This window comes from Entelurus aequoreus, linkage group LG02, assembly GCF_033978785.1.
Source record: "Entelurus aequoreus isolate RoL-2023_Sb linkage group LG02, RoL_Eaeq_v1.1, whole genome shotgun sequence".
Lineage (NCBI taxonomy): Eukaryota > Metazoa > Chordata > Actinopteri > Syngnathiformes > Syngnathidae > Entelurus > Entelurus aequoreus.
The window spans coordinates 25,165,991-25,181,645 of NC_084732.1; the positions used below are offsets into that span (position 1 = coordinate 25,165,991).

At 40.2% G+C, this 15,655-nt stretch overlaps 1 protein-coding gene across 2 annotated transcripts in view; it reads right to left on the bottom strand.

Moving 5' to 3' along the window:
- Window positions 1–15,655, bottom strand: part of nptnb (neuroplastin b) — a 120,737-nt gene that overhangs the window by 3,977 nt on the left and 101,105 nt on the right. For both annotated transcript variants that reach the window (XM_062024008.1, XM_062024015.1), the window contains 2 exons: window positions 15,358–15,491; window positions 15,009–15,282 (listed from right to left, as the gene is read on the bottom strand). In XM_062024008.1, coding sequence (XP_061879992.1) covers window positions 15,009–15,282; window positions 15,358–15,491 — 408 coding nt within the window. The remainder of the gene's footprint in view (window positions 1–15,008; window positions 15,283–15,357; window positions 15,492–15,655) is intronic.

Sequence of the window (15,655 nt, forward strand, 5' to 3'; positions counted from 1 at the left end):
CAAGTTGGAGGGGAAGATTCTGCCCCCCTCCTGACCTCCCTCCACCCACCCCAAAAGACGGTTCCAGACCGCAGGGAGCGCGTCTGGGATCCGCTCCTTGAGGGGGGGGCTAGGGCTGGGGACTGTTCAGGTGGGGTCGCTTTTCGTCACGCCAAGCCACAGCCTCCAGCACGACCACCACCACCACCAGTATTTCGTCACGCCAAGCCACAGCCTCCAGCACGACCACCACCACCAGTCTTTCGTCACGCCAAGCCACAGCCTCCAGCACGACCACCACCACCAGTCTTTCGGCCTGCTAAGCCGCAACCTCCGGTTCGGTCACCACCACCGGTCTTTCGGCCTGCCAAGCCGCAACCTCCAGCTAGGCCACCTCCACCTGCTCCACGCCAAGATCCACCACGCCAAGCGCCACCAGTACCTGCTCCACGCCAGGCACCTGTCGCAGCTCCACGGCAAGTTCCGCTACCTGCTCCACGCCGCCAAGTGCCGCCAGTCGCAGCTCCACGCCGCCAAGTGCCGCCAGTCGCAGCTCCACGACGCCAAGTGCCGCCAGTCGCAGCTCCACGACGCCAAGTGCCGCCAGTCGCAGCTCCACGACGCCTAGTGCCGCCAGTCGCAGCTCCACGACGCCTAGTGCCGCCAGTCGCAGCTCCACGACGCCTAGTGCCGCCAGTCGCAGCTCCACGACGCCAAGTGCCGCCAGTCGCAGCTCCACGACGCCAAGTGCCGCCAGTCGCAGCTCCACGACGCCAAGTGCCGCCAGTCACAGCTCCACGACGCCAAGACCCCTCAAGCCAAGACCAAGTCCAAGACCCCTCAAGCCAAGACCAAGTCCAAGACCCCTCAAGCCAAGACCAAGACCCCTCACGCCAAGTCCAAGACCCCTCACGCCAAGTCCAAGACACACCACGCCAAGTCCAAGACACACCACCCAAAGACCAAGACTGCCAAGACCAACACCAAGACTGCCAAGACCAACACCAAGACTACAAAGACCAACACCAAGACTGCCAAGACCAAGACTGCCAAGACCAACACCAAGACCCACGCTGCCAAGACCAAGACCCACGCTGCCAGGACACGCCACGCCAAGCTTTGCTGCCCGACGCACCACGCCAAGCTTCGTCATCTGCGACTGCCACGTCGACGAAGCGCCTGCCTTCTCGTCGGCCATGGATGTGGCCAGTCCATGGGCGTCCGCCACGCCAGGTACGCCGACCTCCTCGTCGGCCACGGATGTGGCCACTACCTGGTCGGCCGCCACGCCAAGTGCGCCCACCTCCCCGTCGGCCATGGATATGGCCATTCCCGGGTCGCCCACCTCGTCAGGTACAGCGGCGGTCTATGTGTCGCCGCCACCTGATCCTGCCCCGGTGGATTCGGGGACACCTGGTCTGGCGACCCACCGCCATGTCCCCCTCCCGCCCTCCCATGACTCTCGATCCTGCCTTGTTTTGTTTGTTTTGGACATCTGGGATCTGTCCGTAAGGGGGGGGCTCTGTCATGTCTGTGATTATGTTTTGTTTTAGTCATGTTCGGATTTGGTTTTGGACTTTTTGTGCACTTTTATTTGTCATCATAGCAACCATTAGTTTCACCTGGTTCACATTGTCATGTCACACACCTGTTCACCTGTCTTGTCACGCACCTGTTTTCACTGATCACGTCACTATTTAAATCTGTCTGTTTCTGTTGTTCGTGCTGGCGTCCTCGCACTTTTTCATCACCCTGATTCATGTCATGTTCACAGTTCTTTACCAAGTAAGTTTTTGTTTATTATTGCCACAGTTTGTGTTTTTGTTTTATTGTTCATAGTTTTTGCCATTGTGCAAGTTTTGTTTTCATAGTCAAGTTATTACCTCCGCTGGGAGCGCCTTTTGTTTGCTTCCTTTTTTTGTAGTTTATTAGTGTCAAAATAAATCATGTATTCAAACTCACGTCTGGCTCGCGCCAACTTTCCGTTGCCTTCTGGAGAAACAAGACCCAAGAACCCAGTCGTGACAGTATTTGTCTGCAAAGATCCAAGTCCTCTGATAGAACATGTACTAAAAAACTGCATATAATTATTTTTGAGTTTGAGGATAAAAAAAAAAATGTTGTTCCTGCAAGAAGCATTCAATTTGTTTTATGTGTTGGTACATGTTATTTTACAGTACCTCAAATTCAAACTTCACTTTAATGTAATTTTATTCAATATACAGTACAGGCCAAAAGTTTGGACACACCTTCTCATTCAATGCGTTTTCTTGATTTTCATGACTATTTACATTGTAGATTGTCACTGAAGGCATGACAACTATGAATGAACACATGTGGAGTTATGTACTTAAAAAAAAAATGAAATAACTGAAAACGTGTTTTATATTCTAGTTTCTTCAAAATAGCCACTTTTTGCTCTGATAACTTGTTCGCGCACTCTTGGCATTCTCTCGACGAGCTTCAAGAGGTAGTCACCTGCAATGGTTTTCACTTCACAGGTGTGCTTGAAGAGAGAATGTCAAGAGTGTGCAAAACAATAATCAGAGCAAAGGTTGGCTATTTTGAAGAAACTACAACAGTGGTTCTTAACCTGGGTTCGATCGAACCCTAGGGGTTCGGCGGAGGTCAAAACACACCCGACTCATCGTGTAAATACAAACTTCTCCCTATCGGCGTATTACGGATACGGCAAAAGCTGACTGGTTTGCAGGTGTGTCATTTGTTGTGAGTTTATGCACTGTGTTGGTTTTGTTGTTTGAACAAGGTGATGTTCATGCACGGTTCATTTCATGCACCAGTAAAAAAAAACATGTTAAAACTTTAGTATGGGGAACATATTCACCATTAATTAGTTGCTTATTAACATGCAAATTAGTAACATTGGCTCTTAACTAGTCATTATTAAGTACTTATTAATGCCTTATTCGGCATGGCCTTATTATAACCCTAACCCTCTAACCCTAACCCTAACCAAATAACTCTAAATTAAGTATTTATTACTTAGAATATGTTCCCCTAGTGTCCAAATAACTAAATTAAGTCTTTGTTACTTAGAATATGTTCCCCATACTAAAGTGTTACCAAAAACATATAATTTTGTCTTGAATTTGAAAAAAAAACATTTTATTTTTCACTAAAGAAAGGTTTCGGTGAATGCGCATATGAAACTGGTGGGGCTTGGTACCTCCAACAAGGTTAAGAACCACTGAACTACAATATAAAATATGTTTTCAGTTATTTCACCTTTTTTTGACAGTTCATCCTTAGACTGTCAGTAGAATAAGGTTTAGGATTTTATTATTGACTTTTAAGTGACATTGTTTCAGACTGATTGTAATTCTATCACATTAGTGTGTGAATGCCATGTGTCATGTAAAGTGCTTTAGATATACTAAAGCGCTATATAAACAAACCATTTCTACTTCGGGGGGCATTCGACTCTGGAGGTTCCACTGCAGCCATGTCACTAAACAAAACGCCTTAAAGACACTCCAGGGTTGATCTAAATAGGCCACAAAATCCTTCAAGCTTGAACGTTTGCAGGGAGAACAGATTGCTTTGAATCGGTGGTGTGATTGGTTGCTGGTGATAAGAACTGACATCACAGAAGTCAACTGTGCACAGACTTTGTTTCAAATTGAAACACGCTAACCGACACAATTATGAAGAATATATTTGTAAAATTAGAAGCCACACACGTGCAAGCACTATAAAATGGCCAGCAATGACATTCTGTTTGAATAGTGGAGTTTGACAACACTGCAACGGACCCTTTAAACCACCACAAGTCTAATTTGATCTCGTTGGCCAAATGAATCTCATGGGGTTGCTAATCATCGTCAGATTGAGCATATGTGTAGGAGGCTTGCAGATGGCTTATTTCAAACTCCCTTTTAATTACAACCAGCAAGATCACAGCCATTTTGAAAGGGCTCCCAAAAAATAAATACAATACACAGATGAGTTATTGTGACCGATTTGGCATAAAAATACAGATTTTATTTTTTTTTGATGTATGATTTTCTCTGCATTTACCGCTGATTGTAATTCCGCTCAATGAATGGCTCAAAACTACTCATATACACTATGTTGCCAAAAGTATTTGGCCACCCATCCAAATGATCAGAATCAGGTGTGCTAATCACTCGGCCCGGCCACAGGTGTATAAAATCAAGCACTTAGGCATGGAGACGGTTTCTACAAACATTTGTGAAAGAATGGGCCGCTCTCAGTGATTTCCAGCGGGGAACTGTCATAGGGTTCCGCCTGTGCAACGAATCCAGTCGGGAAATGTCCTCGCTTCTAAAAATTCCAAAGTCAACTTTATTATAAGAAACCGGAAGAGTTTGGGAACAACAGCAACTCAGCCACCAAGTGGTAGGCCACGTAAACTGACAGAGAGGGTTCAGTGGATGCTGAAGTGCATAGTGCAAAGACTTTCTGCACAGTCAGTTGCTACAGAGCTCCAAACTTCATGTGACCTTCCAATTAGCCCACGTACAGTACGCAGAGAGCTTCATGGCCGAGCAGCTGTATCTAAGCCATTCATCACCAAGGGTGTAAAGCACGTCGCCTCTGGACTCTAGAGCAGTGGAGATGCGTTCTCTGGAGTGATGAATCACGCTTTTCCATCTGGCAATCTGGTGGACGGGTCTGGGTTTGGAGGTTGCTAGGAGAACGCTACATTTCGGACTGCATTGTGCCGAGTGTGTAATTTGGTGGAGGAGGCTTTAAGGTGTGGGGTTGTTTTTCAGGAGTTGGGCCCGGCCCCTTAGTTCCAGTGAAAGGAACTCTGAATGCTCCAGGATACCAAAACATTTTGGACAATTCCATGCTCCCAACATTGTGGGAACAGTTTGGAGCGGGCCCCTTCCTCTTTCAACATGACTGTGCACCAGTACACAAAGCAAGGTCCATATGAGAGTCTGATGTGGATGAACTTGACTGGCCTGCGCAGAGTCCTGACCTGACCCCGATAGAACACCTTTGTGATGAATAAGAGCGGAGACTGAGAGCCAGGCCTTCTCGACCAACATCAGTGTGTGACCTCACCAATGCGCTTTTGGAAGAATGGTGGACAATTCCTATAAACACAACCTTGTGGATAGCCTTCCCAGAAGAGTTGAAGCTGTAATAGCTGCAAAAGGTGGACCGAAAACATATTGAACCCTATGGGTTAGGAATGGGATGGAACTTCAAGTTCATATGTGAGTCAAGGTCAAATACTTTTGGCAATATAGTGTATTTTGAATAAAAGAAAAACATATTGTCAACATCACATTGAGAAGCACGTGAACAGGAGTAGAACTAAAGACACGTTTCCACCAAGCGGTTTGGTCCAATTATCTGAAGACTGATGAATAGGATAAACGTCTTGTTTGGCTCTGTGTGATCCTGAAAACTCGACAGTGCCAAAAATCCTGGATTGAAATCAGATACTACTTTGATGCAACTGGCACAGGCGCATTGATTCAGTCACAGCTAGGCCGTTGTGCAATGCAAAACAAATCTTAAAAATTGCTCGATCGTTATTGTTCCCCACAGAAAAAGAATTAAATGTAGTCAAAATACCCGTGTCTAGTATCGAACCGTACCCCTTGGTGGAAACAAGACATTTAAGCGAGTTACACCTCTTGACCAGGGCTTTACAGATACAAATGTAATTTTCCAGTCCCAGTCAGATATCTTCCATGCAGTTCCAGTAGATAGGAAGCGTTAGCGGCATTCCATGACGTTAATATGAAGCAGAGTATGGCAGATATATTGTTAGTCATGATACATGGTGCTGAGATCGATTGCCTGTCTGCATATGCCGCTCTTTTCACGCCTCCTATGCGTACGCCACACAAGCTGTGTTTACCACACTGCCTCTGCAAGCACATGACAAACAACAGATTTTTACTGTGTGAGAGTGCCCACTCGACTGATGGAGCAACCTTAGAAGGTCTCCCAAATCTGCACCGTGGATCACACAGCAAAAGTCTGCCATGTAAGCGACTAGATGCCAAACACAGGGTTAGAGAAGTGAGCCTCTGCCTCGGAGCCCTGGACTGTGGAGCATGAAGTGTTCGAATGCAGGGGGGGAAAAAAATCATAACGTGCGCGCAGACGGGGGCCAAAACCGGCGGGAATCCACGTTTCTAAAAGGGGATTTTAGAGAGGCTGTGCCTGGTGAGCTGAGAGTCCTCACTGCTGATTTGAATGGCATAAACATAGCAAATATAATCCACGTTAATCGCTTCATTTTTATCATAGATGAAACCAACGGGAGGACGTGCACACAGTTTATTCGTGCCCTGCGCATGTTCTTCTGCACGCAAGTGTTTTATCGACTATATTTACCTTTGCTGTGTGTCCCAAGAGTGTAACCGATGGTTGTTAACCACTCATTATTTTCAGAGAAGAAAGTACAATATTTTTTAATCTAAAATAGATCAGAGATTGCATTGACTGTGGTTGCTATCACTTATTTTACACTTTTATTGTGCAGCTGAGATAGGCTCCAGCACCCCCCGCCGCCACCCTCAAAAGGGACAAGCGGTAGAAAATTGATGGATGGATCCTTGGGAAAATAATTGAAAGAATGTTGGCACACACTGCGTATGTTGAGGTGACTTTTGTTTAGTTAAGAATGTAGTTGCACTGCCTGAGCCAGGGATATAAGCACATATCAAACTAATCCGTTGAGCATGGAAAAACATTTTCCAATCTAATACAATGGAACCTCTAAAGCAGGCGTGTCAAACTCGTTTTCATTGAGGGCCACATCGCAGTTATGGTTGCCGTCAGAGGGCCGCTTTTAACAGTGCATAATATAAAGTATGATTATAAATGTGGATCTATAAAACATGTATAAATTGTCTATGTATTTGATTATTATGTCTTTTTTTATGTACGCTGTACAAAACAAAATGTTTAGATTGTACTGTTAAAAACTGGCAGCTCAGTCGCCACAATTTTACCGTAATGTTTGTAGTTCTTTATTTTTTACAGCATATAAAAAAAATAAATACATATAATTAAATTAAATGGAATGGAAAAACGGTACCACTGTTTTTTTTAACGGAGAAATTCGTGTTAGTTATTTATACTGTAAAATCTACAGTTGTTGTGTTTTTATAGTGTATTAATACTCTATATTGAATAACGGTACGAAAGTGGATTTTATTGTAATAAAATGTACTGTAAAATTTTCACATGAACAATTAAGTCAAGCATGTATCTTTATTTGAACAAAAACATTGTTTTGAAATGTATGATGATATAATATTTTGTTTGAATATTAGAGATGATTAAAGTCTAAACACATGTAATTGCACACGGTACATTTATTTTTGTGATACATTTGTTAAGAAAATATAAGGTACTTTATGAACACATTATTTACACCCTTTCGGGAGCCACACATATTGACGCGGCGGTCCAGATCTGGCCCCCGGGCCTTGAGTTTGACACCTGTGCTCTAAAGGCAAACATCATCCGTACCAAAACGAGGTCAATTTGTTCGGATCACAAAACACATTATTCCCGTAGAAAATAATAGGAATTGAAATATTTAGTTGCCATCATAAAACTTTGATTAACTCTACAGGCACATTTCTCATTACAACATTTAGCATTAATTATGGCCTATTGAGTTGTTAATAACAAAATGCATAATGCATAGGCGAGGCGCTACACAGATGCATCCCACACATGTCAGTTTTAAACATTGTCAAGTGTAAAAATAAGTTAAGCATTGGAAAGGGTAAAAGTAACAAAAACTCTGCCCTAACACTAAGACAATTCATTTAGAAATCACGATACCTTATTCTAAATCGATTTATCATTTTCAAAAGTCAATAAAACATTTTTTTTCTTTTGGAAATCAATTTTTAAAATAATTTTTTTAGGCAATCTCCGGCGTATTCGCTCTGCGAGCTTTTGTAACCTGTTAATTCAAATTTTTATAAGACTATATATGGTTGCAAACTGTATCATAATTTTTTGTTTTTTATGTTGATAAATATTGATTATTATTTATATATTTTTAAAGAAAAATACCTTAAATGTTAACATTGTTATTACAAATGTCACTTTCCTCTAATTCTAATCCCCTCAGCTATCAAGGCAGAAAGGAGAGAAAATGTCAACACAACCATAAAAAAATCTCAATATTAACAATCTAAAATCACAATTAACACTTAAGTTAACAATAACCTCTTCAAATTAAAGTGTGACAAAATAGTGCAAAGTGTGAAAATGCAAAAATGAAAAAACTATTTTCTGCAAGTTTACTGCCAATAAATTACGTGGTCTGTGCAACATTTAATTTGGTCTGTTATTCTTATTTAAGTATGGAAATGAATTTATGTCCTGTAGTAATTATTCTTAAAAATATTATTGGTTCAAATTATTTTTTTTTAAGTAGCACTTTTGTAAAATTTGGTATTTAAGTTTTTTTCAAAACAGTCCTGCACTTAAGTTCCTGCATACTATTTCTGTACATCCGAATAGGGAACGGACATGGGTTAAAAAGAAAAGATGAGCGTGGCGAAAGACTACGGTCCGTTCGGAAAAAAATCCAAAACATTGCACTAACGTTGAGGGGACTTCCTGTTTTAGCGACAAATAATTAACAAATGTTTTACTTTCTCTTCTCACTCCATGCAGAGAATCAACAGCGAGACGGCAACCAAACTTGAATTGGAAGAATTGTGTTGAATCGAGAATCGTCACACAAAGAATCAGAGTCGAATCGTGAGTAGTTGTGAGAATCAAATCCCTATTCACTTTTGATACGATAAGTGACGACGCTACACTCAATTTGCTTTCGATGCAAGTCTGCTTCACAAAACCCAAAATAATGCAAAACACAAAAGTGCTTTTGGGCATTAGAGGTTCCACTGTACATCAAGGACTACTTTTATGCAGAATTGTGTGAATGTTGCAACCAATCTAGTATATTATCTACTGTGCAGTATAAAAATGATATACAGCCGTGGTCAAAAGTTTACATACACTTGTAAAGAACATAATGTCATGGCTGTCTTCAATTTCCAATAATTTCTACAACTCTTATTTTTGTGTGCTAGAGTGATTGGAGCACGTACTTCCTGAAGTTTGGTTCTTTTATGAATTTATTATGGGTCAACTGAAAATGTGACCAAATCTGCTGGCTCAAAAGTATACATACAGCAATGTTAATATTTGGTTACATGTCCCTTGGCAAGTTTCACTGCAATAAGGCGCTTTTGGTAGCCATCCACAAGCTTCTGGCAAGCTTCTGGTGGAATTTTTCACCACTCCATTCATTTTTGTTTCATCTGACATCACATGGACAAAGATAAGACCTTCTGGAGGAAAGTTCTGTAGTCAGATGAAACAAAAATTGAGCTGTTTGGCCACAATACCCAGCAATATGTTTGGAGGAGAAAAGGTGAGGCTTTTAATCCCAGGAACAGCATCCCTACCGTCAAGCATGGTGGTGGTAGTATTATGCTCTGGGCCTGTTTTGCTGCCAATGGAACTGGTGCTTTACAGAGAGTAAATGGGACAATGAAAAAGGAGGATTACCTCCAAATTCTTCAGGACAACCTAAAATCATCAGCCCGGAGGTTGGGTCTTGGGCGCAGTTGGGTGTTCCAACAGGACAATGACCCCAAACACACGTCAAAAGTGGTAAAGGAATGGCTAAATCAGGCTAGAATTAAGGTTTTAGAATGGCCTTCCCAAAGTCCTGACTTAAACGTGTGGACAATGCTGAAGAAAACCAACAAATTTAGCTGAACTGCACCAATTTTGTCAAGAGGAGTGGTCAAAAATTCAACCAGAAGCTTGTGGATGGCTACCAAAAGCGCCTTATTGCAGTGAAACTTGCCAAGGGACATGTAACCAAATATTAACATTGCTGTATGTATACTTTTGACCCAGCAGATTTGGTTACATTTTCAGTAGACCCATAATAAATTCATAAAAGAACCAAAGTTCATGAATGTTTTTTGTGACCAACAAGTATGTGCTCCAATCACTCTATCACAAAAAACTAAGAGTTGTAGAAATGATTGGAAACTCAAGACAGCCATGACATTATGTTCTTTACAAGTGTATGCAAACTTTTGACCACGACTGTAATTTTAAATCTGTATCGCTCATGAAATGATGAAAACTCATCGCCAATAGGACAATAAACGCAGTACAAAAGGGGAATATTCCAAGTCTGAATAAACTACAGCTATTTAATATTCCTTGCACATTCGCCTGAGTCAATCTTCATTGTTTGGTTTAAAGCAACACAAGCAAGATGTACCCTCAAGCTTTGTTTGGGCTGTATTAAGAGTGTTTAGTCGCCCTATTGTAATCCAAAATGACAGCAGGGGCCGTCGCGGTTGTGTTTTGTGTAATAGCGCAGCAGTCGTCGGGTGAATTTGGAAGACGATAAAGTCACATTAGTAAAGGTTAGACCAAACCTTTGTTGACTGGAGAATGCCTTTGGGCTTTCGAGACATTTTCAACGAGTCACGTTCTTCTTTTGTATGTGGGTTGCACCGAAAACATAAGACCGTTTTAAAGGCCCACAAAGGGCGTAAATCTAAATAATTATAGAAATATACTAACATTTTTTTTACTTTGATTTAGATCAGGGGTGTCCAAAGTCCAGCCCGGGGGCCATTTGCGGCCCGCAGGTCATTTTTTAACGGCCCCACGGCACATTTTAAAAATACGATTGGAAAAAATTTAAAACATAAAAAATGGTATAAAAGAGCAAACAGGTGAAACGTAACAAGAAAATGTTGCAATGTTTACTCTAATAACACAAAGCTGCCATGCAGGCTGTTTCTTTCTTTAAAAAATAATAATGAATCAAAATCAATGTCATTATGAATTATTGACCTATTCAAGGCTCCAATTACGTCACATTAAATATTCCACTTTGAGATAATTTTTGGGGAAAATGTTGCATATTTTGTGTTTGCCATATAAAAAACTGAGCTGTCTTTTTTTTTAAAGAAGGGCCTCAAACGAACAAACAAAAAACATAAACAACAATAAAATGTATAATTGGCGGATAGATCTGAAGTTGAGATTATTGTGTTAAAAGTAAACAGTAAAAAAAAGGTATAATTTATTTTTTAACACTTTAATGAGTAGGACCCTTTTGGATCCCCAATAATGTTAGTGTGATTTGTTTTTAAGTGTCATTGCTCAAAAAATAATAATGAATTAAAATCAATGGTGTTATGAGTTATTGACCTTTTTAAGGCTCCAATTATTATATAATGTCAAATATTCCACTTAAAAATTTTATTGAGTGAAAATATTGCATATTTTGTGTTTTTTCCATAAAAAAATGGGTTTTCTTTGACAAAAAGAGCATACAACTTAAATCTTTAAAAACGTTATATTGACAGATAGACCTAATGTTTATCTAGAGATTTAAAACTTGAATAATAATACAAATAATAATACTGAATAATGACACATTTTTTTATATTTTTTAGACCAAAACCCTTTGGGGTACCCGGGATCAAGCTTGAGTGGAGGCCTAAATGTATATTTTTTATACATATATTGTAATTGTTTTTTTAAATAAAAAATATCAATATGGCCCCTGCTTGCTTTGATTTTTCAGTGTGCGGCCCTCAGTGGAAAAAGTTTGGACACCCCTGATTTAGATGAAGCCTGCCTAACAGTTGCTTGAAGCTCTTTGCTGCAGGGCTGAGGATGCTAATATGAAGTTTTGTTCGCAGGCGTTGTTTACCTTCCCGTTTAAAGTGTGTCCGCCCACGCTCGTGTGATGGTGTAACACAGAAGGCTTAGAATTTATTGCTAGGGGAGCCATGCTAAGCACAAACACCGCGCTTGTTTTATGTTTGTCGCTGCTGAAAACACCTAATCTAATATTAAATATTCTAAGTACATACCGAATCTACCCGTAACCATGGAAATGGGCCAAATAGGGCTTTTGTATTAGAAAGGGTAACACAATCCACATTTAGTATGGGGCAGGGAGGCAATGGACATTGTCAAAACAACTGATGGGACAAAATCTCTAAAACCATGCAGAATCTCTCACTTACCACCCATTTAGATTATGGCGTCGTTTGGAAAATGAGAGGAGGGGAAAGAATAGTGACCAATTCAGTTATATATCTTGTGTTATGTACAGTATACTTATGAACACTATTGATACTGTTGCTGTCTGTCAAAAGCAAAGACTCTTCAAAAGGTTAGGCATCCTATTGTGTACCTATGGGAATACGTAAAGGTCATATTTGCATGTATGCATCCAAAATTTCCCCTTAGCCACATCAGTTTTCTGTTCTGACCACAACAGATAGTTAAGTTTCTTTGGGTGGGACAAACTATCAATATCACCTTATCTTTATCTCTCATGGTACAGTATTGATACATTGACACTAGCTCAGGATACTGATAAGTTAAAAATGTTTTATATATAGTCGAAGTTTATGTGGTTTATTCGTTATACAGTGCTCAATATCGGGGTAGAGCGGAATATACGTTATATTTATAGAGGCTTGTCGGGATGAAATAGCCTGTGTTTTTTCCTGACCTAACGTATATTTTTTTATATACGTGTTTTAATAAGTTGTTTTTTTTTTACTTTTGGTTTCTCCTCTATTTGCTGCAAAACATATTAAGTGGGTAAATTTAGCATTGACGTTTTAACCAAAGCTGAGTATGAGAGATGAAACGGTATGAAAATTGTGTATTACCATTATCAACAACAATATTTGTCCTATGTTATTGTTCAGAATTATTGACATTATGCCGACCCTTTAACCGCAGTACCCTTTGTTGGTGCAAAAAAACCTTGATCATTTCATTTGCATTCAGCCATGTTTCATAATAGCAAACATAAACAACATCAAACTATAACACATACCGTATTTTTCGGACTATAAGTCGCTCCGGAGTATACGTCGCACCGGCCGAAAATGCACAATAAAGAAGGAAAAAAAGATATATACGTCGCACTGGAGTATAAGTCGCATTTTTGGGGGAAATTTATTTGATAAAATCCAACACCAAGAATAGACATTTGAAAGGCAATTTCAAATAAATAAAGAATAGTTAACAACAGGCTGAATAAGTGTACGTTATATGACGCATAAATAACTAACTTGACACGTGCCTGGTATGTTAACGTAACATATTATGGTAAGAGTCATTCAAATAACTATAACATATAGAACATGCTATACGTTTACCAAACAATCTGTCACTCCTAATCGCTAAATCCCATGAAATCTTCCTCCACGGTGTCGCCTCTGGTATGTCCTTTCTTTCTGCTGCTCGTTCGCCGTTGTCTGCTGCATATTTCACTACGTCCAGCTTGTAATCTGCAGTATATGATTTCCTTTTCGGTGCCATTTTAGTTCAGCCCTTCTCAGTTTTTATTAGTTACCGCCAATGCTGATGTGATCCATTTTAATAGCTACGGCAGTAGCGTATAGCATATAGCAGTTAGCATACCATGACCCACAATGCACTTCTGCCATGACCCTCCCCCGCCGAATTCTTATTGGTTGACGTGTTAGTGACGATTGCTGACGTGTGTGTGACGATTGCTGCCATTTGCTTTGTCTCTTACGCGAATGAGATAAATAATATTAGATATTTTACAATAATGTGTTAATCATTTCACACCCAAGTCGCTTTGGAGTATATGTCGCACCCACGGCCAAACTATGAAAAAAACTGCGACTTATAATCCGAAAAATACGGTAGTCTTTCTCTTATAATTAATTACTGTTGTTTCCGCACTATAAGGCGCACCGGATTATAAGGCGCACCTTCATTGAATGGCCTATTTTAAAACTCTGTTCATATATAAGGCGCACCGCATTATAAGGCGCATAGAATAGACGCTACAGTAGAGGCTGGGGTTACGTTATGCGTCCCGTAGTTGCGAGACCTGCTGTTGCTCAATAATGGTCCATATATAAGGCGCACCAGATTATAAGGCGCACTGTCAGCTTTTGAGAAAATTGGAGGTTTTTAGGTGCGCCTTATAGTGCGGAAAATACGGTACTGTACATACAGGTGACATAATTAATTGTGAGTTAACATGTAGTTTTTGCTTGCTATCTTATTGTTAAAAGCCAAATAAATAAACAAATAAATAAATAGGAGGGTTGTGGCTTATTGGTTTATGCGGTATTTAAAATGTTTACATTTTAAATAGTAAACATTGATTTTGACTTTCATAATAGCGAACGTAAACAACATAACTATAGCACATATCTGACTTTTTTGTTGTTGTTGTGCAGCGGACTAACCTCTTTTGATAAGGTGCGAATCATGTTGAAAAAGTAACTACGATAATTAGATTTTTAATGACCGTGTATATAAGTAACACAATTAGTTGAGTGTAAACATGCTGGTTTTGCGCCGTTTTGCGTCGCCACCCAAGAGAAATATAAATGGAAGACTTGTGACTTACTTGTTCACGCGTTGTCTGAAGCGTTAGTCGACATAAACATTTAAAACTGTAAACGAACACATTTACCATACATTGTCGACTAATAATTTTGTACGCTCATTGTTGTAAATTAATTTGGTTCTTTTTTGCAAATAAAAACCACAAATACCAACATATTATTGGGTCATGTGATTATTAATGTCAGTATGATTGAAAGGTGTATTTTTTTAAATGAAATAATAGCAGTTTTTCCAATTATTTTATATACTTTGAAGATTGCTTTGACAAAAGACAGGTTTTTCCCATCCAGCTGCAAAGATATCATGATTTAATATTTTTTAGATTATCACAGTAGCTGTATTGTGATGTCACTACCCTTTGTGGCAAAGATATTGTAATTTATTGTGGATAAATATTCCTAATATATTGATAATTGCACTTTTTTTTTTTTTTAATGCAAATTAATACGATAATATTGTAGGATAATGGTCTGTAATTCCCACCTGATTTATTTTTGCAAACACACATATATAGTAAAGTTATCGTACTATAATCTTCAACAAATCCAGTTTATAGTCCGTAACAGTCTGCGTTGCCTTACCATCAATAATGTCATCCGGCCTCTTGCGTTTCTCGTATACAACGATGATGACTACGAGAATGATAATTTCGGCGAGGACGCCCAGGAACGGCCAAAGCGGAGCGAGATGGCTTCGCACCCGCACAATGGTGGACTCGGCAGTGGTCCCGATGGCGTTGGTGGCGTTGCACTCGTACTTTCCAGGATCTGTGTTTATATCCAGGTTTAGGATGCTGAGCTCGGTGTAGTTGTCTCTACTGGTGATGAAGAAGCGTCCAGTGGAGTTGTCGATTTCCTGGAAGTGTGAAATTGCTTAATTAGTCTGTCAAATACACCCTGTATTCAACTTTATCCTCTAAAAATAACTTACCGTTGGGGAAGTTCCATCCAATTTATGCCATGTCCAGATTGGGTGCGGATACCCGACCGACTTGCAGTAAAGCGTTGCATTCTCCCCTTCATTTTTATTTTCACTTCGTTTATGGCCAATGATAGCAGGTTTTGCTTGAATAAAAGGAAATATAAATAATTAACACACTCAGGTAGGAGAACACTGAAGGCATTGTGAGTAAATACAGTAAAGACGAGCAATCAAGTGTCCTGGTTTACAAAATGCAGTGAAAAAGAGACTATTTTTCAGGTTTCCATACAGACTAGGGTTGTGCGGT